The sequence below is a fragment of the Heptranchias perlo genome, chromosome 5 (assembly GCF_035084215.1).
Source record: "Heptranchias perlo isolate sHepPer1 chromosome 5, sHepPer1.hap1, whole genome shotgun sequence".
In the NCBI taxonomy this organism is placed as follows: Eukaryota; Metazoa; Chordata; class Chondrichthyes; order Hexanchiformes; family Hexanchidae; genus Heptranchias; species Heptranchias perlo.
Genome location: NC_090329.1, coordinates 68,494,069 through 68,518,224, shown reverse-complemented (window position 1 = coordinate 68,518,224; position 24,156 = coordinate 68,494,069). Strand labels below are relative to the sequence as shown.

Genomic DNA, 24,156 nt, shown 5'->3' with positions numbered 1-24,156 from the left:
TTACCCAGGAAATGCTAAATGCTGCACACAATGTACACCGAGACTTCATTTGTATAACAAAGCCTGTTTTTGATGGATCAGCCATTAAAGGTAAAAAAGATGTCTGCTGACTCGCGTGCATCCGAAGTTTCATAGTTGGGAGACAATTTATGTTGCAATCAACTTGTAATGAATTTATTCAGTATTTGGTGTTTTGGCTGTGTCTCCCCCAGCCGACCACAGCCTTGATGGATTCAGTGTGATTTACATTATCATGCTGAGTAAAACAATAAAAAAAAGTTTTTCCACACACTTTTCCAAGAAGATGGCACCCCTATAAAGAAAATGAAAACAGCTAGGCAGTAGATTGTAACTATTAAATTGTTAAATATAATAACTATAAACAGCACCATGGCTTTGGCCATTATTTATGCCATATAAACTGTATGTATCTTACATACAAATACCTGTTCCAACCCTTATTAATCCTAATTTAGCACAGTCTAAAGCACATGCATTTATTTGCATATTTTTCTCCTCACCTACATAGACACAGTGCAGTGAGGAAACTTCTGAAGATTTCTTGTCCCATGGCTGACTCCAATTTGACCAACTGAACTCAAACATTAAAAACCTTACAACTTCCTTTTCTTTCAGTCTGTGAAATGCTATGTTTTACTTTTCACTCCTAAAGGAACAGCAGGTGGCCAACTTCCAACCATTTCTTCAGTCTATCTATAATGCATTTTTATTGCAGTACTTCAAAATGATTCGCTGCAGTATTCAGCTGAGAGGCAGCAGCCAATGTTTCTGTCTTTGGTGATCACTGTATTTCCCGAACTGGGGCTCACAACAGGTCTTTGTCCATGAACAGCACGCACACCCTTGTCTGCCCCCAATTGGCAAAGGTACATTTAATATTATCTATTGGTCACATCAGTATTTTTTGCATTTCAGAAATAAAACATGCAAAACGTAAGCTTGATTTGATTATCTGGGTAATTATATAAAGTACAGCCAAAGTATATTGTATCTTATTAATAGCCGAGATTCATTGACGCAACAGGAAATATTGAGAATCAATCCCATATTGACCACAGTATCAGATGAAATGGGGAAACTTTTTTTTAACATAAATAACTATCATGATTTATGAACAACATGCTTTTACCATCTGACTTTGGATCAAATTAGTACAAGCATTTGTTTGTATACCAAAATATGTCTGATGATGTGAAGTAAACTTATTTATAAACAGTAGTTGTAATGGAATACACAATAATATAAACTAAGCTAAGGAAATACAGTTACCAGACTATAGTGACCAGATCACAATATGTACCTATTTCTTCTATAATTAATTATTAAGCTGCATTAATGCTCATAAATTAATACTGGCTCCAGCATAAAAATAGTGGTCTGTGTCTGCTGTTGCCTCTTACATCTTAATGAGTATCATCATTGTGAACAATTTGGATTGTATTAGCTATGAATAAAACTGTCTAAAACTGATTTATTTTACAGGAGCTTCCATACCCGGCTGATACATGGCAGAATATGTAAATGGTAGAATTAAGAACAAGCATTCAGGTGAATTCAGACTTTGCTTTCAGAGACCCCTCAAATTTAGCCTTGCTGGGAGAGATTTAAACTTTTGGATTGCGGACTGGTATGCAGCGGCTGCCTGCCCACTCCAGAAGTCAAGGCCAGAGCCATTATGAGGTCCGGGCCTTATTTAAATAGAACTTGTGAACTGTGGGTGCCAAACGGCGGTCAGTTCGCCAAATTCAGGATGGTGCAATATTGGGAAGCGCAAAAGCCACCCGCCAGCAGCTAGGTAAATCCTGGGGGGGGGGGGGGGGGGGTCACGATCCCAGAGCAAAATATAATTTAAAACTTACTTTTCTGATCTGCATATCAAAAAGGCCTACTGCCTGACACAGGCAGGTGTTTTGGCCGGCCAGTGGTAGTCCCCTTTAAAAATGGTAGTAACCGGAACGTTAACAAAGTGGTAAGCCTACCAACACCATTTTGAGGCCATACCGCCTTGTTAATGCCGATTTGGCCAAGTTCAAATCGGCCCCGCTGAATTTGAAGTCCAAAAGCCCAGTCCTAGTCAATAAAAATTCATGCTCAAGTTTTAAGCAAAACAACAAGTGCGTATTCTCATTGTACTCATTCTTTATTTGTTAAATTCAAGCGTCAATTTGAACCTTTCCCACCCAGTGGGAACAGTGCCGGTGTGGGTTAAAATCGGCATAGGGAATTTCTCCCACTGTTCCTGAGCCATCTACAGTGGTCGCCATTTTAACTGGTGACTTTTCAGTTTCGGGACCAGTGGAGGCCTAATTTAAATGATGAAGTTGAAGTCTGATGACACAAATCGGACTTACACACATTTTAATTGCAGGCCGACTAAGAGCTGCACAGTCCTGGACCCATCAGTGAAAGCTGGTGGCAGGTATCATCACTGCCAGAAGAGGCCCAGGTAAGTTTTATTAAAAATATTTTTAAAAGTTTCCTTGTGGGCCAGGAGGGGCAGATGTGCACCTTTCCCGGTGGTGGGAATCCTGCCGGGAGCTCACAGCGCATCCGAACAGATCCCCGGCTCAGGGAAATGGGTCTGGAGGGGTGGACGGACTCCCAACACATCAAAACTCCAACCCTATATGTTTCCATCTCACCTTACAGGAAATACTTGCATGCAGAAGCTTTAAAGCCCTGCCCCCATTTTAACAGGGTGATTCAAGCTGATCTATTGCATCAGCTGTCTGAGGTCACCAGGGTGACATCTCTCACATGTTATCTTTCACCTAAAGCACTTAATCTTATTACAGGAGAAAGTTGTGCGTAATGTGCCAGAAAGGCAGGGCACCAGAGGGCTGCCCCGACATCAGACAGTTCATCCCCTATGAGGGGTAGGCTGTAGAGCTGGTGGGAAGGCACTCTGTTCAAGCAGTAGGAGATGGCAACGTTGGTGGGACAGTTCAGGATGCAGCTTAGTGGATGCAGACCTAGACAGTAGCCGTGGCATCCCTGTGAAGCAGCAGACAGCCAGAAGCTTTCATACCCTTCTCTGTCTCCTTAATCCCAAAGGGATTTTGCCCATCTATTCGTAGCTAATGATCTCCTTTCCTGCAATGGTGGCGGGAGGGGGGGGCAGGCAGTGAGGAAGATGATGCTGAGGAGGAGGAGGCGCAGCAGGGAAGAAATTTCTTCTTTGACGACTATGGTGATGATAATGGGTATGATGATGAGGACCAGGCCACACAGGAATCCCTGGAGAAAGAGCCTGTCTCTTGTTCCTGCGCCTCAACCTCCTCAATGTTACATCCTGCATCACTTGCTTTCTCACTCTCATTACCAACTCAGATACTGTGACCCATAGGGAAATTAAATAGTCAGTGACGATGTGGCTTTGGGTGATTCACAGAGCACGAGAGAGCCAGAGGAGTGGGGAGTAGGTGAGGATGTGCCACCTTCCCAGCAGAGGCTAAGGAGAAGGCTGCCTGTAGTTTTGGAGTTGTGAGACCCAGAACTCATGGGTACATGCCTGAAAAGAAAGATGTTTGAGGAGCATCACACCTACGGGAAGGCTCTGAGGTCAGTCTCCAAGGATGTGCAACTCTGGAGTCGACAGATCTCATTTGCTAGAACATTATGGAATATTTTCCTTATCCACAGGCGTCAATGGAGCGTGTGGCAGTTTAATTGGATTCTGAGGCAGCCCCCTACCTCATAAATGGTTCGGGATTGCTCAGTGACTTTGGTTCCACAGAAGCACAGAATGCTGCCCATGGATGCAGTAGGGAGCAGAATAGACAGCATCCTTTGACTAGTTTTTAGACAATGGGTATCAGGATCTACTCACAGGCCACTGGCCGCTGGCAGCTCCTGCTGGCTTCTGCCTCTCAGGGCTTTCAGAATCTGATAGCTGCCATTAGACCAGCCAGCTCACCGATCAATGGACACACAGCTGCAGGTCCCAGTGGGATAGTGATAGCTGGAGTGGATCTGCATGATGCTGCCATTTCTCAGGACAGTATCACATACCAGGCCTGGTCTTCTCCTCAGAACACTATGGAGGTGACACCAGGCTGCCCAGGCACGAGCTACAGAGATGCAGAGATTTCCTTCTAGGACCAAGGTGCCACGAGAAGAAGTCCACCTCAGTCCCATGAGCCTTTTGTACCACAGGAGTAACCAATCATCTCCCGCAATACTGCCTTCAGGTTGTACCTAAGAGAAGTGCCCGCTACAGCAACACTGGGACTTTTTGATCTCAAACTGGCAGGCTCGCCCTGGGCAGCAAGAATCCCGTCGGGAGCTTGCCATGCATATAGGATGAACTGTGACCCAGGGAGATGGGTTGGGGTTGGGACAGATACAGAGGGCAGGCAGAGGAACCCTGCCCCAAAGAGGAGAATCTTGGTAATACAGTTTAATAGGGGTTGGGGAGCTGGATATGTTGTCCAGCAGAAGTGCACAGAGGATATGACTGTTCAGAGATATTTCAGTTAAAACTGTGTCAATAGTATTGTTTCAAATGCTCTAAAAATGTAAGCTGGATGCTGCAGTAGATAACAACACCATTCTTTCTAGGCTCTGGGTTTAAATCCAGTGCAGACTGGTAGAAAGAAATGGGTTTAGGCTTTTGTCTTTGTGGGCCACATGCATACCAGAGATCCTCAAGGGCCCTATATAAGAATGAACTTTGCACATACATACCAAAGCCCTGCACCACTGTCTGAGCCTCACATGCCTATCAAAGAATCGTCCTTAAATAATCATTTTTGTACATAAGGCACAATTAAAAGGAGCTTTGATTTTAACTTTCAGATCAATTGCATGAAAGGTAATTGACAATAAAATGACTGAAGTGCATCTTGCTATTTCTCACATAACTAGCAGTGTCATTTAAAATAGAGTCTAGATCCAGATTATCTTACTTGAGTAGTTAAAGTAGCTCAATCCATTCCTCAGTACAGCATCACTCAGGGCCAGGTCCAAGAGAGAATCAGCTTACCTGCTGCAGCACCTTGTGCTAAGTAATCATTGATTCTTTCAGCAGCAATTTAAACATGGGAAGAATGCGGAGCTGATGAAATCTGTACCCTTATGCTTGTTTTTTTTTAGCTCGTTAGTCCAGATTGATAAGAAATATTTGTCATGTAACCGCTCTGAAAATATAAAGATATGGGATGAGGAGCCATAGAATATGATTTACATCCGTAAGGGGCTCAATTTTACGGGGAAATTGCGGGTGCATTGGGGCTCCGAAAATCGGGGAAATCCCATTCGGGTTCGGAGCCCGGCTCCAACCTGCCGACTTCCGGGTTCACCATTGACATATCTGGGTGTGCGCGCGGCTCCCGAATGCGGAAGTCCCACCGGCAATTAAAGCCAGCGGGATGATACTTTACATTGATATTCAGATACTTTAAGTACTCGAGGTATTTAATTTTCTCCAGATTTTGGCAGGGGTGTGATTTTGAAGCATCTCAGCGTGTTTCCTGTGCTGTGGGAAACACTCCATGTTGCAACAGGCGTGTCTCAGCCAGCAGCCAGTGGGAGATCCAAATGCTTATTTGACAGATGGGGAGAAAAAGTCACTTATTGCAGAAGGGCACTCTGTTATTTCAGACAAAGTTTTGGCTGCAAGATCTTTGTGTTTTCACTGAAAACTCTTACTTTCCACTCAAAATTCTGCTGTGAACAACATATTTAACTAATTTGCGGACCCCCTCAAACTCACACCGTCAGAGTAGGGGGGACGCCATGGCTACATTCACCACTACATCCGAGGATGAGCAACATCACCAGCCTCACCAGGTATGGCGTCCACCTTCACCACATGAAGCTCCACAACACAGTGCTGTGCCATAGGCACCTGCACTAGAGCACGGAGGGCAACAACAGCGAGAGCGATGTCACAGGAGGCACTACCCTCGCCACAGGGTCTACAGACCGAGGCTCAGCTTCCTGGACCTCTCTGAGGAGCAGTGCATACGGAGGCTCAGAGTCAGTCGCCAGGTAGTCGCAGACATCTGAAGCCTCCTTCGTGCTGAGCTGGTCCCGGCTGGGCCGAGCAGCATCTCCTTACCTGTCGCTGTCAAAGTCACCACTGCCCTCAACTTCTTTGCCTCTGGATCATTCCAGGGTGCCACTGGGGACATCATCGGGGTCTCTCAGTCATCTGCACATAAGTGCATAAGGCAGGTCAACGACGGCTTGTTTCACTGGGCCTCGCACTACGTCAACTTCCCCATGGACGACTTCAGCCAGATGGAGAGGGCAGTGGGATTCCACGCTGTGGCTGGCTTCCCACGGGTGCAGGGTGTAATCGATTGCACCCATATAGCAATATGAGCACCTCCACACGAGCCTGGACTGTTCATCAACAGGAAGGGCTATCACCCCATCAACAACTCAGCTCGTTTGTGACCACCGCAAAAGAGTCCTTCACGTGTGCGCCAGATTCCTTGGCAGCTGCCACGATTCCTTCATCCTCCGGGAATACAACATCCCACCCCTCTTCGACACACCGAACACCCTTAAGGGCTGGCTCCTTGGGGACAAGGGATACCCCCTGCATACGTGGCTCATGACACCTCTGAGGAACCCCATCACCGAGCAACAGCGTCAATACAACGACAGCCACATCCCTACTAGGTCTACAATTGAGCATGCTATAAGGCTGCTCAAGATGCGATTTAGGTGCCTTGATCATTCTGGGGGGGCACTTCAATACGCACCAGACAGAGTGGGATGCATTATAGTAGTGTATTGTGCCCTGCACAACAGAGAGGGGTGCCGCTGGAGGAGGCCCCATCCACATCTGTCACCCATATTGAGGAGGAGGAGGAGGAGAAGCAACCCATGGGCAGAGCAGCGGTTCATTTGGCTGCTCGTGAGGCCAGGGAGTCACTCATAAGTGAATGCTTCTCCTAACATCAGAAAGTGTGAAGAGTCCAGTCCTCACACCACCGGATAGAGCAGCACCCACACCAGCACCCCCACCCCCCTCCCCTCCCTGGACAAAACGCATATACCGCGTCTGTGAGGACGACGATTTGTTCCAGCCCCCCTCCAGTCCTCGCCTTCTCCCGTGCATTCTGGGCTCTCTTCTCCTATAAGGGGAGAAAGTACAGATGCATGAGTGAGTGATGGTGTTGTGGCCAACCGATGAATGCATTGGTTTGGGTGAGGCTGACCGTGAAAGAGATGCATCAGAGGGTGAGTATGAGACAGAGCCATGATGTTGTATGAGGATTGGGTTGAGTGGTAGTGGTGGGGTGACCAATGGGGAGGTGAGGAAGTGCTGAGGAAGTGCGGGTAAGTTGAGGATGAGCCTTAATTGGGTGTGAGGAGTGATGTGATAGAGTAGTGTTGGCAGTGCAGAATGAGTTGGGGGTTGGGGGCGATGATGTGGAAGATGGAGTGTAGGAGAATGAGTAAGTGTACTCACTTTGGCTGACCTAGTTAGGTCATTGAAGTGCTTCCTGCACTGGACACAGGTGCGGGAGATGTTGCTGCTGCTGGTGACCTCCTCTGCCACCTCGAGCCAGGCCTTCTTGGTGGCAGAGGCAGGACACTTCCTGCCATCCTCCTCCTCCTCACCGATCCAGTAGCACCTGGAGTGAGGCATCACTAAATCTTGGAGCAGCCTTTCCCCTGTGTTGCTCCATTGTGGTGTGTGGATGTTTGCTCCAGGAGCAGCCATTGGAGGACTGCCCCTTTAAATAGAGCTCCTCCAGCTGACAGCCATGTGGGTGTGCAGTCCACCCGCTACGCAGCTTTCGGACGGTAAACCCGGAAGCCACGTTAAGTGGCTCCAATTGACTCACGATCGCGGGTAAAATGGACATTTTTTATAGGGTAGGTTACCCACGTGCCCAATCACCCCCCCCCCCAACCGCTGCCATCCTGCCTCCACGCTAATATCGGGGCCAAGGTGGCTGATCTGATAACTCACAATCTCCTGTCAGTGTCATTAGTGAAATATAAACATCATCCAACAATTCATCATGTATTCTGTTCATAACATGTATAATCAAAATGAATTTAATTAAAGATAGATGCAAAATTTAATTTGAAATGGCAACTAAATTGACGCAAAGAGGTTTCATGGTTGTCACAGTAGGGTGGACTTTACAATGGGGTTTGCCCCATGAGTGGGCGAATCAGGCTAGCCCGATTTGGAAATGGGATGAAGTTCCATTTTATTGGATTTCTGTCCACTTTTACCCCCAATTCATTTTCTGCCATCATTTAAGCACCTGCCCATTTTTGGGCACGCGGATACATATTAGGCAAAAAGACAACCATGGCCTAGTGCATGCCATTTTCCATCAATTTCCCCCTGAATTGTGGTGTTCCATCTTCACGATAATAGGAAACGGGGGTCCAGAGTTGCCAGTCCCTGAGCAGAATGGAGAAATCCATTTAAAAAGCTCAGCAGGGAAATTGTCGGTACGGTTAAAAGTTATGGGGGATGGTGTTGTTCTGTTTTCTCATGGCATTTAATTTTTTTCTGGCTTTATGCCACTTGCTTAGGTGCTGCCTTTTCCCCCCACAAGAGCTGACACAGGCACAATGTGATTCCCATTGGAAGTCCTCTTCTATAGTGATGTTATTAGGATAGAGTTGAGAAGGAACAACAGAGGGTCAGGCAGCATCTGCCAACACCTACCTATCTGCATCTACAAACAGAGGTGCACATACCTAGTTTTGGAGGAGGATACAGTGGGTCTTATTCCCAAAGGAAGCTGGGACAGCAGATCGGATAGTACAAATGCCTGACTAACCATAATGTTAGATGCTTTCGCGGAGGCAACCTAACCATGTCAGGCATTACATGAAAGAAGATATGTGGGATGATCAAGTGCTGACACAGCCTCTTTGGTTGCTTCTGCCCAGATGCCACCAGCCCTGTCTGGAGGCCCTGATACACTTACCTGGCAATGATCACAGGGAATTGTTGTCACCAGTTCCAGGTCAGCAGAGCATCAGATGTAGAGCTGTGCCATCTGCTCCATGAACACATGTAGCATAGAGCTGGGGCACAACTGACAGTACAGGCCAGCTTTGGCCTCAAGCCTACCTCATGGTGACCCACAGACATGGTACCATGGAGTGTCAAGGAGGGCCATCTTCCTCACAAAGCCTGTTTGTGTCTATCCAGGGTTTCTGCCAATCTTCTGTCAAAGTTATCGTGTCCAATCAAGAGAACCCCTGAGGAAATTCCCAGCACGTGTCTTAGAGCTCAGTGTGAATCCATGGTGTCAGACATTGAACTGGAGCGAAAATAAGGACTGAAAAGTGGAATGTAATCTGTCGTTTACCAATTTCAAATGGAGACAGAAGGATTTATCCAGATTAGTCTATTAGAGGAAAAAATGTGTAAGCATGGAAGTGAAGCGACCTATGTCAATACTCATATAGGCTGGGGGGACACGACCATATTTCCTATTTCAATACTTCTGTTTTAATTGCTCCCTTGGCATATTCTTTTGAATCTTTCAGAAAGATGAATGTTAAATAGACTTCGCAAACACACAATCCAGCTGCCGTGAAAAATAACATGCGTGGAATGCACTGACTTCACTAGATATACTCTGTAACATAGTAAGTGCCCAGCCTGACGCTGTGTTGGCACTTCAGACAATGGAGGCAACTTTGGCCCTGATAGTTATGGGGAGGGTGCGGATGAGGCTGAAATCAGCCAAAGAACCTGGCAAGGCTGGGGACATGGAGGCTCTACTGATGCTAATGGCAGGGCCTCATTTGCATCTCCTAGGGTCGCCTCCTGTCCGGCAGCCGGCCAAATTGACAGCCTGGCCCTGAGGGCGGGAGGGCTGGGGGGAGTAGGCCCGGGGAAAGGAGCTAGAGCTCGGGGCTGGGGGAGGGAGGCTGGAGCTCGGGGCTGGGGGAGGGATAAGGCTTCCTTGGGGGGAGCATTTCTGCTCCCTTTCTGTTAAATTTAAGTTGTGGCACCAATGATGTCATCAGGCCCAGTCATTTTGAGGGAGCCTGGTCCATGGCCTAAATTTAGCACTTCAACATTTAAAAGGACAGGAATGGGGTCAGGTTGCCCGATCCTGATATTTTAATCCACCCCCTCCCTGCTGACTCACTCCCACCCATAGGGGCCGGGGGGGGGTGGGGGTTAGTGTTTAAAATTGAGGCCTTTAGGTTTGGGCACTGAATATATGCGATGTCAGTGATACACCCGTTACGCAGCAGTCTGGAGACCTGAAGAACTTTAAGGTTTGAATCTCATTAACACTTTGTCGATGAGCTGTGGCCTCTGAACATCTGGAGAAATGGGATTGGCACGCACCATGCATGCTCTGCCCATTTCTCTTTGACAGTTGCAATAGGCGTTGGACCCCCGATTTGCATAACTAACCAGCTTCCTGCCTGGTTTGGGTAGGTGTGCTGGGCGCCTATTTAAAAGCCCGCTTAAAAGTTGATTCAGGCGCACATCGTCTCCACCAGACTTTCAACTGTGGTTGCCCATTTTTCAGGTGAGAAACAGCCAGCCAGCAGTTTAAAGTCTTTTCCATTGATTCTTATTACCAGGAACTTATCTACAAGATACGACTGACATGATGTTACGTTCAGCGAACTACAGGTAGCAGCGTTCGCTTTTCATTGATTATACCTGAGCAGGATGTTTTGGGGGCTGATTTGACCACTTTCATCATTTTTTTAGTTAACTAAAGTCATAAGATTATTTAATGATTTCTTTTAAATTCAAAAACTTTAACAATGAATAAAAAAGTCCTTTAGCCCTTACATCATCAGGCTATAAGATGACAGATATTCTGGAGTTTTACATGATTGCATTTTGGGGAATCAAGGAAACATTTTTTAAAAGCTTTCCTTTTTATTAAATAGGTGAGGTAGAGTCCACATAGGTAAATTGAAAATATGTAGAACATAAGAACAAGAAATAGGAGCAGATGTAGGACATACGACCCCTCGAGCCTGCTCCGCCATTCAATAAGATCACGGCTGATCTTCTACCTCAACTCTACTTTCCTGCCCTGTCCTCATATCCCTTGATTCTCTTAGTGTCCAACTATCCATCGATCTCAGTCTTGAATATACTCAACGACTCAGCATCCACAGCCCTCTGGGTAGAGAATTCCAAGGATACACAACCCTCAGAGAAGAAATTCCTCCTCATCTCAGTTTTAAATGTCCGACCCCTTATCCTGCCACTAGGCCCCCTAGTTCTAAACTCTCCAGCCAGGCGAATCAAGCTCTCAGCATCTACCTTGTCAAGCCCCCTCAGAATCATGTACGTTTCAATGAGATCACCTCTCATTCTTCTAAACTCCAGAGAGTATAGGCCTATTCTACTCAACCTCTCCCCATAGAACAACCCTCTCATCCCAGGAATTAATCTAGTGAACTGCCTCTAAGGCAAGTATATCCTTCCTTAGATAAGGAGACCAAAACTGTATGCAGTACTCCAGGTGAGATCTCACCAAAACCCTGTACAATTGTAATAAGACTTCCTTACTCTAGTACTCCAACCCCCTTGAAATAAAGGCCATTTGCTTTCCTAATTGATTGCTGTACCTGCATGCTAACTTTTTGTGTTTCTTGTATAAGGAGACTCAAGTCTCTCTGAACTCCAACATTTACTAGTTTCTCACCATTTAAAAAAATTCTGTTTTTCTATTCTTCCTACCAAAGTGAATAATCTCACATTTCCCACATTATACTCCATCTGCCGTTTTCTTGCCCACTCACTTAACCTGTCTATATCCCTTTGCAGACTCTTTGTGTTCTCCTCACACCTTACGTTCCTTCCTAGCTTTGTATCGTCAGCAAACTTGGATAGATTACACTCGGTCCCTTCATCTAAGTAATTAACCAATCCTCTATCCATGCTAATGTGTTATCCCCAACCCCATGAGTCCTTATCTTGCGTAACAACCTTTTGTGTGGCACCTTATCGAATGCCTTTTGAAAATCCAATATACTACTTCCACTGGTTCCCCTTTATCTACCCTACCAGTTACATCTTCAAAAAACTCTAATAAATTTGTTAAACATGATTTCCCTCTCATAAAACAATGTTGACTCTGCCTAATCATATTATGATGTTCTATGTGCCCTGTTACCACTTCCTTAATAATGGATTCCAGCATTTTCCCGACGAATGATGTCAGGCTAACTGGCCTGTAGGTCCCTGTTTTCTCTCTCCCTCCTTTCTTGAATAGCGGTGTTACATTTGCTATCTTCCAATCTGCTGGGACCGTTCTAGAATCTACTCTGTCAAGCCCTCTAAGAATTTTATACATTTCAATGAGATTCTCATTCTTCTAAACACCAGAGAATATAGGCCTATTCTACTAGAAGGCGATTATATATGTGTGGTATGGTCCATGGTAGAGTAGATTGTACATGGTTTGTGAAAGGGGATTAAAATCAGTGAGGGAGACTCCACAATTGAGCAGATTTGTACATGGTGAGTATAAGGAACAGCTTTCATGGATTTAATAAATGTTTCTTGTTCCATGCATTCATATATGGGTATTGACTAAATAGATAGAAACGTGAAAAACCCTACCCCTGACAGCCTAGTGTTCTGCGTAAAGTCATACCGGTACAATTTCTGTGGGGGTTCTCCTGATCTCCCATTGAAACCCTAGAGAAGTAATGTAAAATGTCGTTTATGTCATTTCTTTGGGGTTTCCGCCAAAGTTCCGCCATGGAAATTCTACCCCGTAACGTAATTAATGACTCCTTGGCACTAAAATGGGAATCATCCACGGCACTTTCTAGAGGATGTACTGCATCCTATGCTGCTGCATAAAATCGGGGGCTGTAGTAGAATAGAATCCATGTAGATAGAGTTAAGAAATCGGAAGGGAAGTGGTACAAATCTTGGTGTGCAATACAGATCATCAAAAAAGTGGACAGGACATGAAACTCGGAAATGTAGTAAACAATGTGGAGGATAGTAACAAACTTCAGGAGGACATAGACAGACTGGTGAAATTACCAGACACATTTCAGATGAAATTTAACGCAAGAAGTATGAAGTGATTCATTTTGGTAGGAAGAATGAGGAGAGGCAATATAAATTAAATGGCATGACTTTAAATGGGGTGCAGGAACAGAGAGACCTGGGAGTTATGTACACAAGTGTTTGAACACTTCTATCAAATCTTAACTTTCTCTGCTCCAAGGAGAACAACCCCAGCTTCTCCAGTCTCTCCACACAACTGAAGTCCCTCATCCCTGGTACCAATCTAATAAATCTCTTCTGCATCCTCTCTAAGGCCTTGACATCATTCCTAAAGTGCGGTGCCCAGAATTGAACACAATACTCAATCTGAGGCCTAATCAATGTTTTATAAAGATTTAGCATAACTTCCCTGCTTTTGTACTCTATGCCTCTACTAATAAAGCCCAGGATCTCATTTGCTTTTTTAAACAGTCTTTTCAACTTGTCCTGCCACTTTCAAAGATTTGTGTATGTGTACCCCCAGGAGTCTCTGTTCCTGCACCCACTTTAAAATTGTATCATTTAGTTTATATTGCCTCTCCTCATTCTTCCTTCCAAAATGTATCACTTCACACTTCTCTGCATTAAATTTCATCTGCCATGTGTCTGCCCATTCACCAGTCTGTCTATGTCCTCCTGAAGTCTGTTACTATCCTCCACTTTGTTTACCACATTTCCGAGTTTCATGTCATTTGTAAACTTTGAAATTATACCCTGTATACCCAAGTCCAGGTCATTAATATATGTCAAATCAAGCAGTGGTTCTGATACCGATCCCTGGGGGATACCACTGTATACTTTCCTCTGAAAAACAACCGTCCACTACTACTCTCTGCTTTCTGTCCCTTTAATCCCATTGGGTTTAATTTTGCTTACAAGTCTATTATGTGGTACTTTATCAAATGCCTTTTGAAAGCTCAGATACACAACATCAACCACATTACCCTCATCAACCCTCTCCGTTACTTCATCAAAGAATTCAATTAAAAATCTCAAACATGATTTTCCTTTAACAAATCCATGCTGACTTTCATTTATTAGCCCATACTTTTCTAAGTGCCAATTAATTTTGTCCCGGATTACTATCTCCAAAAGCTCCCCCACCACGTTAGGCTGACTGCCCTGAAATTGCTGGTTTTATCCCTCGCCTCTTTTTTGAATAGGTGTGTAACATTTGCAATCCTCCAGTCCTCTGGCACACTCCCATATCTAAGGAGAATTGGAAGATTGTGGCCAGAGCCTACGCAATTTCTACCCTTACTTCCCTCAGTAACTTACGATGCATCCTATCTCGACCGGGTGACTTTTCTACTTTGAGTACTGCCAACCTTTTAAGTACCTCCTCTTTATCTATTTTTATCCTATCCAATATCGCTACTATCTCCTCCATTACTGCTACAATGGCAGCATCTTCTTCTTTAGTGAAGACCGATATGTGGTATTCATTGAGTATCACCTCAGCCATACCCTCTGCCTCCACAAGATCTCCTTTTTTGTCCCACTTTGACTACCATTTTACTATTTATATGTTTATAAAAGACTTTTGGGTTCCCTTTTATGTTAGCCGCTAATCTATTCTAATACTCTCTCTTTGCCCCTCGTATTCCCTTTTTTAGATATCCTCTGTACTTTCTCTATTTAGCTTGGTTCTCTATTGTATTATGAACCTTACATTTGTCATAAGCCTTCTTATTCTGTTTCATTTTAATCTCAGTAGGGGAAAAAAAAAAATTGGATAGGGCCTATTATTGGGCACGGGAAGCACGATCAGCTATTACCCCGCGTCAAATGGCCCCTGCATTGGCAGGACGAGTCTTTCCTGAGGCCTTCAAGCAGCGTTCCGAATCAGCGTTGACACAAGGGTGCAATGCAATTTGCACTTTCCACTAGTAGGGGGAGCCCCAAACTCTTAAAGGCAGGCTGTCTCTTAAAAATCTCTTAAAAGGTCGCTGGTCCCTGTTATTTGCTGAAAATAACAGTCTGCTGTCTGCACATGCAAAACACAGGTGCAGCTCCCGTCCCTATGTTTACAAACTAATGAGTTATGTTATAACATGGAATAAAGGTTGTGCACTATTAAATCCCACATCCTCCAATCTGCGTGCCAGATCTCACCAATCCGAGTTTGTACTAGGCCTGCGAGAGTGCCTGCACCAGAGTTCTCTGTTGATGCACTAGAGGCCTTGGTGCAAGAGGTGGACAGAAGGCGGAACATCCTATATCCGCAGTGGGGGGCGGGGGGGCAAGAGGCCCTCCTGACATATACCCAAAAGGCAGTGGGAGTCAGTAGGGGACAAAGTCAATACCTGGCGCATAGCATCATGAACATGGATGCAGTACACGAAGAAGTTCAATGCTTTGACATGAGTGGTCAAGGTGAGTGAGGTCAACTGTCAAGTGGTATCACCTACCAACTGCACCACGCACTACACCCCCATCACCCACATACCAACAAACTCTTTCCATCAGTACTCAACTCTTCCAATCAGATGTTTCCTCTCACCCTCACACAGTACCACTGTTGCAAGCCACCCATCCACCTCACAGGCCACACACACTGGCAGCTGTTCAACCATGACAGGCACATCACCCAGACACATGTCCCGCTTTCTTGCGGGAGAAGGTGGCGCATATGAGGAGGCGGCAAGTGGTAGTGGCATTTAGCCCCTCGAGCCTGTTCCACCATTCAATAAGATCATGGTTGATCTGTGACCTAACTCCATATACCCACCTTAGCCCCATATTCCTTAATACCCTTGGTTCACAGAAATCTATTAATCTCAGATTTAGAATTCACAATTGAGCTAGCATCAACTGCCATTTGCAGAAGAGTATTCCAAACATCTCCCACCCCTTGCGTGTAGAAGCATTTCCTAACTTCACTCCTGCACGTCCTGGCTCTAAATGTTGAATACTAGGTCTAGAAGACATAGCCTAAGTATAGGTGACCTCCAAAAATAGGTACAAATGTCTCGGCAGCCAGAAGCAATAATCCAGCCACTAACCTATAAATCCTGCATGGTCCCTTTAAATAGCACTGGTGGGGGTCCTCTAGGCACTCTGAGACATGTTCAGATGGTCAGGGTTAAGACTGTGCGTTAAGTCCCAAAATGGTGTCTATCACTTTAAAACTTTGCACACTGATTGTATCCATTTTCTCCTTACTTTACATGCTTCCAATGTTCGATATTTGTGCCTGCACTAACTCCTATACCAAGTTGGCGTCCGGCGCACATCATGCTGGAAATGTGCGTGCGCAGCCAAGACGCAATCTTGGATGTTGGAGAGGCCACGTAGCACCGAAACAATGGGCACTACATGGCCCAATTTAGAGCCCTATATCTTCCAGTTAGCTCTAGCTTTGGATGCCCTTCCTCTCCCCCCCCTCACAGGAATGTGCCTACTCTGTACCCAAACCATCTCCTCCTTGAAGACCTCCTATTTTTCAATGACTGTTTTGCCGACCAATTTTTGATTCCAATCCACTTGGGCAAGATCCCTTTTTCACTCAATAAAATTAGCCTCCTGCAGTTAAGTAGTTTTAGGCTTGATTGTCCCTTGTCCTTCTCCATAACTATTCTAAACCTAATGATATTATGATCACTGTTCCCCAAATTATCCCCCACGGAAACATGCTCCACTTGTCCCACTTCACTCCCCAGAATTGGATCCAGCACTGCTTCCTTCCTCGTTGGGCTAGAAACACACTGACCAATAAAGTTCTCTTGTTTACATTTCTGGAATTCCTCCCCCTCTTTGCCCTTAACATTGTTATTATCCGAGTCTATATTGGGATAATTGAAGTCCCCCATTATTACTACTCTATAGTTCTTGCATCTTTCTAGAATTTGCCTGCAAATTTGCTCCTCTATCTCTTTCCCACTATTTGGCGGCCTATAGTATACAACCAGTAGCGTAAAAGATCCTCTATTGTTCCTTAATTGTAACTAAATAGATTTTGTCTTTCACCCCTCAACTACATCGTCCCTATCCAGTGCGACAGTAGTTTCTTTGATCAATACTGCCACTCCCTACCCCCTCCTTTTTTTTGCTTCCCTATCTTTCCTGAATATCTTGTAGCCAGGAATATTAAGAACTCAATCCTCCCCATCTTTGAGGCAGGTCTCTGTTATTGCCATTATATCATAGTCCCATGTGGCGACTTCTGCCTGCAGCTCACCAACCTTATATACCACACTACATGCATTCACGCACATGCACACCAAACTCATCTTAAACTGTCTTGCATTTGCCCCCTGTTTGATCCCTCCTATCTATTACCAATATGATACAGCATGAAATGACCACAAAACTAATTGCCAGATGATATGTAATAAATTAAGAATTTGCAAAATAGCATTTCAAATATAACAAGATCCAACTTTTTTGTAGTTTATTAAAACTGTTATTTGTAAAAAAAACAAACAAGGCCTATACCTAAATTGCTTAGAATTCTAGGGAAATAGCACTAACCAAAGCAATTCTCGATGTAAATGGGTGTGGGTTGAGAAGACAGGATGCTCATTATTTTGTTTTAATAAATTGAATTGTCGAGAAAACATTACAGTATCTTACATTCTGTGTGCTGCTGACTTGTCGTTAGATATAGACAATTACTGATTAGATTTTATCACTTCCTAAATCCATCTACTATATAAACTTAGAAGATCACAGGAAAGCAAACATAACTGCACAAAGTTACAGAATGGGTAAACTGGGCTGTGACAGAATATTTCACTGAATTATAGCAAAAAAACAACAACAATTCACAAAGTGCCTGAAACCTATGTTTTCTATTTTCGCATCAGCTGTCACAAGTCCAGAAACAAAGTCATTGTTTTTCCTAAATTTCAGTGTATTTTACTGTATTCAACACATTTTTGAGAATCATTTAGAAATCACTCATTATCCTTCATTATAAATGTACATTTTCTGCTTTTTGATTTCAGAGATAAAATATTCACTTGTCTTCTTCAATTACTGTAGATTATGCCCAGTTTTCTTCCCTTAGTGGGGAAGAACTGTTGTACCACTGCCGCTCAGAGATGTACAGCACATTGTTCAGATTCCCAGTTCCACACATGGCAGTAGGCAATCACCTATTAACATCAAAATCATCATCTTTAGGTATCATATATATTTTAAAAAGCTGAAAATGCTGAAAACCATAGCATAGTACTGATGAAGAATTACATCTGAAACATTGGGACAAATTTTAGTCTTTACTGTCAGGACGTTAAGCATCACCTGGGCAGAGGGCAGAAAAGAAAATCTTTTTGGGGAGCTTCATTGAAATGAATGGAAGGAAAATCCAGCAGGTTCTGTAAGGGAGGTGCGATCCTCCCCACTGCACTCCGCCCAGGTGATGCTTAACAACAACTTGCATTTATATAGCGCCTTTAACGTAGTAAAATGGCCCAAGGCGCTTCACAGGAGCGTTATCAAACAAAATTTGACACCGAGCCACGTAAGGAGATACTAGGGCAGGTGACCAAAAGCTTAGTCAAAGGAGTAGGTTTTAAGGAGAGTCTTAAAGGAGGAAAGGTAGAGAGGTTTAGGGAGGAAGTTCCAGAGCTTAGGGCCTAGGCAGCTGAAGGCACGGCCGCCAATGATGGAGTGATTAAAATCGGGGATACGCAAGAGGCAACAATTGGAAGAGTGCAGATATGGTTGCAGAGATAAGGAGGGCAAGGTCATGGAAGGATTTGAAAACAAGAATGAGAATTTTAAAATCAAGGCACTGCCGGACTGGGAGCCAATGTGGGTCAGTGAGTGCAGGGGTGATGGGTGAACAGGACTTGGTGCAAGTTAGGATATGGGCAGCAAAGTTTTGGAGGGTGCAAGGGGGGAAGCCGGCCAGGAGAGCAGTGGAATAATCGAGTCTGGCAGTAACAAAGGCATGGATGTGGGTTTCAACAGCAGATTAACTGAGGCACGGACAGAGACAGGCGACGTTACGGAGGTGGAAGTAGGCGGGTTTGGTGATGGAGCAGATATGTGGTTGGAAGCTCATCTCAGGGTCAAATAGGACGTCAAGGTTGTGAATGGTTTGGTTCAGCCTCAGACAGTGACCAGGGAGAAGTTTGAAATCTTTGACTAGGGAACGGAGTTTGTGTTGGGGACCGAAGACAATGGCTTCGGTCTTCCCAATATTCCTGCTCATCCAGTACTGGATGACGGACAAGCAGCGTGTCAAATCAAAGGCAGTGGAGGGGTCGAGAGAGGTAGTGATAAGGGTGTCATCAGCGTACATGTGGAATCTGACATGTTTTGTTCCAGCGACAGGGATGAAAATTTATTCCATTATCTTTTTCTTCCATTTACTGATTGATCTATTGAGCATTTTCAGCATTTTCTGTTTTTATTTTAGATTCCCAGCATTTATGGTGTTCTTTTTACCATTATATATCATAGACACTCCATTCAGAAGTTCTCATATAGAAGAGCACTTCTGCTTGTAGAATGATAGGTACAAGATGCATGCAGTCAAGTTAAATCCGATCACAAATATGTGTCTGGAATGGCAACAGTTCGACTCATTTTATCAATCCCTCCTTTTGTCAATATATACCCTACAGTAACTTTCACCTGTACTGTTTTGATACATAAATTGAGATTGCAAGAAAACAATCATAGCAAAACCTGACCAAGTTACTGCACGGGGTAAACTAGGGTAGGAGAGGAAACAGTACCGAGCTGATGCTCTAAAATGGACAGTGTCCCTGAACAGCATCTCTCTTCTGCAGTAGACTATTAACATTTCACAAAGTGCCCAAAGTCGCCTGTTCCTATTGGTTTATCCCTGATCACAAACCCAAGTTACAAACCACACGAATTCTATCAGTGTCCTAACATAATAACAAGACTGAAAATTAACAATTGTGCAATTTTAGTTTTCAGATTTAGTTGTGACAACATTTTGGAAGCAATAAATCTTACCTCAGGCGAAGGTAATGGACCAATTTAATACCCATCGTGACCATTTTTGGAATCCCTTTTCCACCTTTTGGGAGCTCACAGCATCCGTCACTTTTCCTAAACGGTATTTATTTTTCTAAGGAAGATGAACATAACAAACTGTAATTCCTCTGGAAATCCTTTCTAAAAATACCATAATGTATATTAATCCAACCAATATAATTTAAAGAATAGCACTAACTGCAGATGCTGTCACTGATCAGAGTAAGGCCTGACTCTCTCTCTCTCGCCGGGTAAATAAATCGAATTAAATGATTACAAGTGGCAGCAGTTGAAGCCCAGCTTAGTTTTATTTCCATCTGTCAAACACCGAACTCATGTTAGAGCGCAGCCTCTCTCCAATGTGACCGCGAAATAGGCGACTTGTGAACGAGAAATAGCAGCAGTGATTTATCCCTGACCCGGGCGAATCCGGTAACATCTCCGTAATCTCCAGGGAAAGTACTCGAGCACTTCCCCGATGGTGCTTCCGCCTCGCACAGATACTACATTCTCCCTGGATGACCAGCTAGAACCCACGGCAGGGGTTGTCCTGAGAAAGTTTTCAAAGCTTTTTGTTTGGAGGAACATTAGAAGAGCTTTGTATCTTTCTGTCACCATGAAATCCATCATAGCATTGTAAGCAAGTTAAATAAGGTTTTGCAAGCTCTTCATCATGAAAAACAGAGCTTCTTTTATAAACTTTTCTGGAAAATGACATGCATCTTTATTCTGAATGTTTTATTCTTCATCTCTGCTGAGGATTCCACAATACTAATAGGGCGCCTAATGTTCAAAATAGCATTTAAGCAATTTTTCAAAAAGTCAAAAATATATCACAATTACCTAATTAAATTTATCTACTGAATTGTCTCTTGTGTCCTTATGGCCTTCATTAAAGCTTTTACTTAAAGAACTCAGCCTCTCCCGAAAGTCTAGACTTGGACTTAATAACTCAGATTTTGCTGAAAAAAATAACAGGATCTGAACAATGCACACTGTTATTAATGCGTAAATCGGCCACCAACTTGCAGCGAGGAAGAGGTGCCCTGTGACTTGCAAATTGCCACAAGTTGCTGGCCAATTTGCGCCATTCCACAGTTATCTCACACTTAACCTCACCGTGATTTTCATGAAGTTGCTGCATTTGCACATTAATTGCCCAATAAACTTGCAGCAGAAAGTTAAGTCTAGTAATTAACAATGTAAGTATCCTTTTAATGACATGATAATTCTTAATGTCTGCCAATCAACCTCTCTGGCCCAGAAAGTGGGCAATCATAAGTGTGGAGTCTCATTCCTTCAGGTTATGAATTGTTTTAGGAGATTTTAAAACTGTCATATTTTTTAAAATTCTTTCTTTTATTTCTGTCGCTTTTTTCTCTCTCTCTTAATCCAATCTTTCTTTCCTTCAATTTATTTCATTTTCTGTATCTGATTTGACTTTGAATTCACTCTAATTCACATTCTGTCTCAGTCCTTTCTCTGTTCAATTCCCAACCCTTAAATCTCATTGGTTAAGGAGATACACAATTTGTCCTGTTGTTCACCAAGGTCCCAGATGCCCTGTTACACTCGCTGCACTATTATCAGCTCACACTTCCAGCATCTTTGTGGGCAAAAATTTTTAAAATTTAAACATGGACGAACAAGTCTAACTAACGGGGCACACCATGAGATCCCCCGCTCCAAATCTGGGCCACTATTTTTGCACAAAGTTGAATTTGTACAGTGCATTCTGGACATGTGAAATGTATCTAATTTCCACTGATGCGTTGGTACCATTCAATCAGCTGTGCTGATGGAATATTTTTCTTTAGTTTTCAGCAGTTTCTACCCCGTTGTTTTTCAAAATTATTTGCAGAAAAACTGGCAGACGCATTTTAAAAGCTTTATTCTGGTAAAATTTATTTTGAGTGTTTCTTAAAACAAAGAAGCTGTGTGTGTGTGTGTGTGTGTGTCTATGTGTGGTTGTGAGAGATAGAGTGAAAAGAAAAGGAGGACAGAGCAAGAAAATATTACAGTATACTGATTACAAACCTAATGTAACTTTTGTTTTGTGTTCTGTAAACTTCAGAGTGAATTGAGCTTAGGGAGACAGAATGCCTTTTCTCACCATAATTTGAGTTCATTTTTCAAAGAAAGGTTGAATTTTGAAGCAAACAGCCTATAGTTATCATCTGATTATCATCCAGGTTTTGTTGGTGGCTAAACAAAGTAATAATTCTAATTGCTAACAGCTGTCAGACACAGACACAGGGCCCGATATTAGGAGGGAGGCGGGTTGGCAGTGGGGGGTCAACTGGGCGCGTGAATTCGTGGTGCACGGCACGCAATCGCATGCCTAATTGAAGGCACTTACCATGGCTTCCAGGTTTCCCGTTCCAGACCTGCGCAGCGGGCACGCTGCACACCCACATCACAGGCTGACAATAGGAGGAGCCCTATTTAAAGGGGCAGTCCTCCAATGCTCCTCCTGCAGCAAAGAACCAATTTTGGATCATGAAGCAGGCCAGAGGCAAGGCTGCTCCAAGGTTCTCTGACTCCTCACTCCAAGTGCTGCTCGATGGGGTGAGGAGGAGGGGGGAATTTTTTTTTCCATCGGATGGGAGGAGGTGTCCTCCCTCTGCCACCAAGAAGGCCTGGCTGGAGGTGGCTGAGGAGATCAGCAGCAGCGGCAGTGTGTGCCGAACCTGGGTCCAGTGCAGGAAGAGATTTAATGACCTAACCAGGTCAGCCAAAGTGAGTATACTTACGCATTCTCCCACATTCTGTCTTCCACATCACCTCCACCACCACACAACTCCTTCTGCACTGTCACCACAACACTCTCGCATCATTCCTCACATCCACTCAACCATCATCCTCACCTTGCCTGCACTTACTCACCGCCCCAGTTCCCATTCGAACACTACCACGCAACCCAATCCTCATACAATCTCATGGCTATGTCTCAAACGCAATCTCCCATGCATCTCCCTCACGTTCACCCCCACCCACACCAATGCATGCAGCGGGTCACCATGCAACCATCACTCAATCACACCTCTGTGTTTTGCCTTGACAGGAGAAGAGATGCCAGAATGCCCGGGAGAGGGCAAGGACTGGAGGGGGCCCACCACACCAGGTGGTCTTAACAGATGCAGAGCAGCAGGCACTCGAAATAAGCCGCACGCTGGAGTGCCTGTCCGTGGCGGACGCTGAGACTGGGAGTGCACAAGCGGCTGGTGACAGAAATCTAACACTCAGCACTCATGATAGCGAATGATCTTAACATCACTTGGCATCTGCAGCACCTCAACATCTGTCCACATGCTTAATATTGCTTTCTGTTCTCTTGCAGGGCCATCTGCGAGCGCCGTGATGGTGGAGGGCGATTCCTCAGAGGACCTGCAGGCCTCTGAGGGTGCATCGTCACATCTGAGCCAGCCATCCACCAGCGCAGATACACACATCTCGGTGGGTCCCCGTCCTCACTTAGTTGGGCTTGCACATGGTGAGTCACCACGCACAGGTGAGCACGAGCAGACCCTGATGGCAGGGGCAGCTGTGGAGAGTCCGGGTCGGTGGGAGTACTCTTCTCCAGTCTCTGCTCAGCTGGACCCAGATGCTGAACCCTGGGGGCCAGCCATGAAAAGGAGAATCATCGAGGGGCAGCAGCACATTGCCGAGGTACTGGAACAGTTGCCACGCGCACTCTCCACAATCACGCAGGGGATGAAGGAGTCCAACTCCTGCATGAGTGGAATGGTGGCACAGGTACAGGAGGGTATCTCCGAGATACTGTCACAGGGACGTGAAGGCATCTCTGAGACAGTGTCGCGGGTAGGTGCGGGAATGTCTGCGATGGAGGAAAGGCTAGCCTCCATCGAACTTCAAGCACGGCTCAACAATGAGTCCATTCAGGCCCTGACAACGGCCGTTCGGATTCAGGGTGAGCAACATTCTGCCGCCTTAAACAGGCTGTCAGGTACCTTACAACTGGCCTTCCAAGGCTTCACACAAATCCTCCAAACTATCGTCCAGCAGGGTGAAAGGGTGATGTGGGCTTGGGCCAGGGGAGGGATGATGGTGAAAGGGTACATGGAAGTGGGGACGCCACTCAAAGCGCTCCCACATCTCACCCGTTGCCCCCCTCTCAACCAGTACCCGCAATGCTGCCCCCTCTCCGAGTCTGCCCTCACGGGCAC

The 24,156-nt window shown here is 44.8% G+C and overlaps 1 protein-coding gene across 2 annotated transcripts in view; it reads right to left on the bottom strand.

Annotated features, from left to right (window-relative positions):
• Positions 1-24,156, bottom strand: part of arhgap18 (Rho GTPase activating protein 18) — a 105,704-nt gene that overhangs the window by 76,505 nt on the left and 5,043 nt on the right. The window contains exons 1-2 of one of the 2 annotated variants that reach the window (XM_067983797.1): positions 20,169-20,321; positions 19,949-20,063 (exon numbers count right to left, since the gene is read on the bottom strand). In XM_067983797.1, coding sequence (XP_067839898.1) covers positions 19,949-19,992 — 44 coding nt within the window. In that variant the 5' untranslated portion in view covers positions 19,993-20,063; positions 20,169-20,321. Of the gene's footprint in view, positions 1-19,948; positions 20,064-20,168; positions 20,322-24,156 lie in introns of those variants that run through there. The other variant, XM_067983798.1, reaches the window with a different exon arrangement.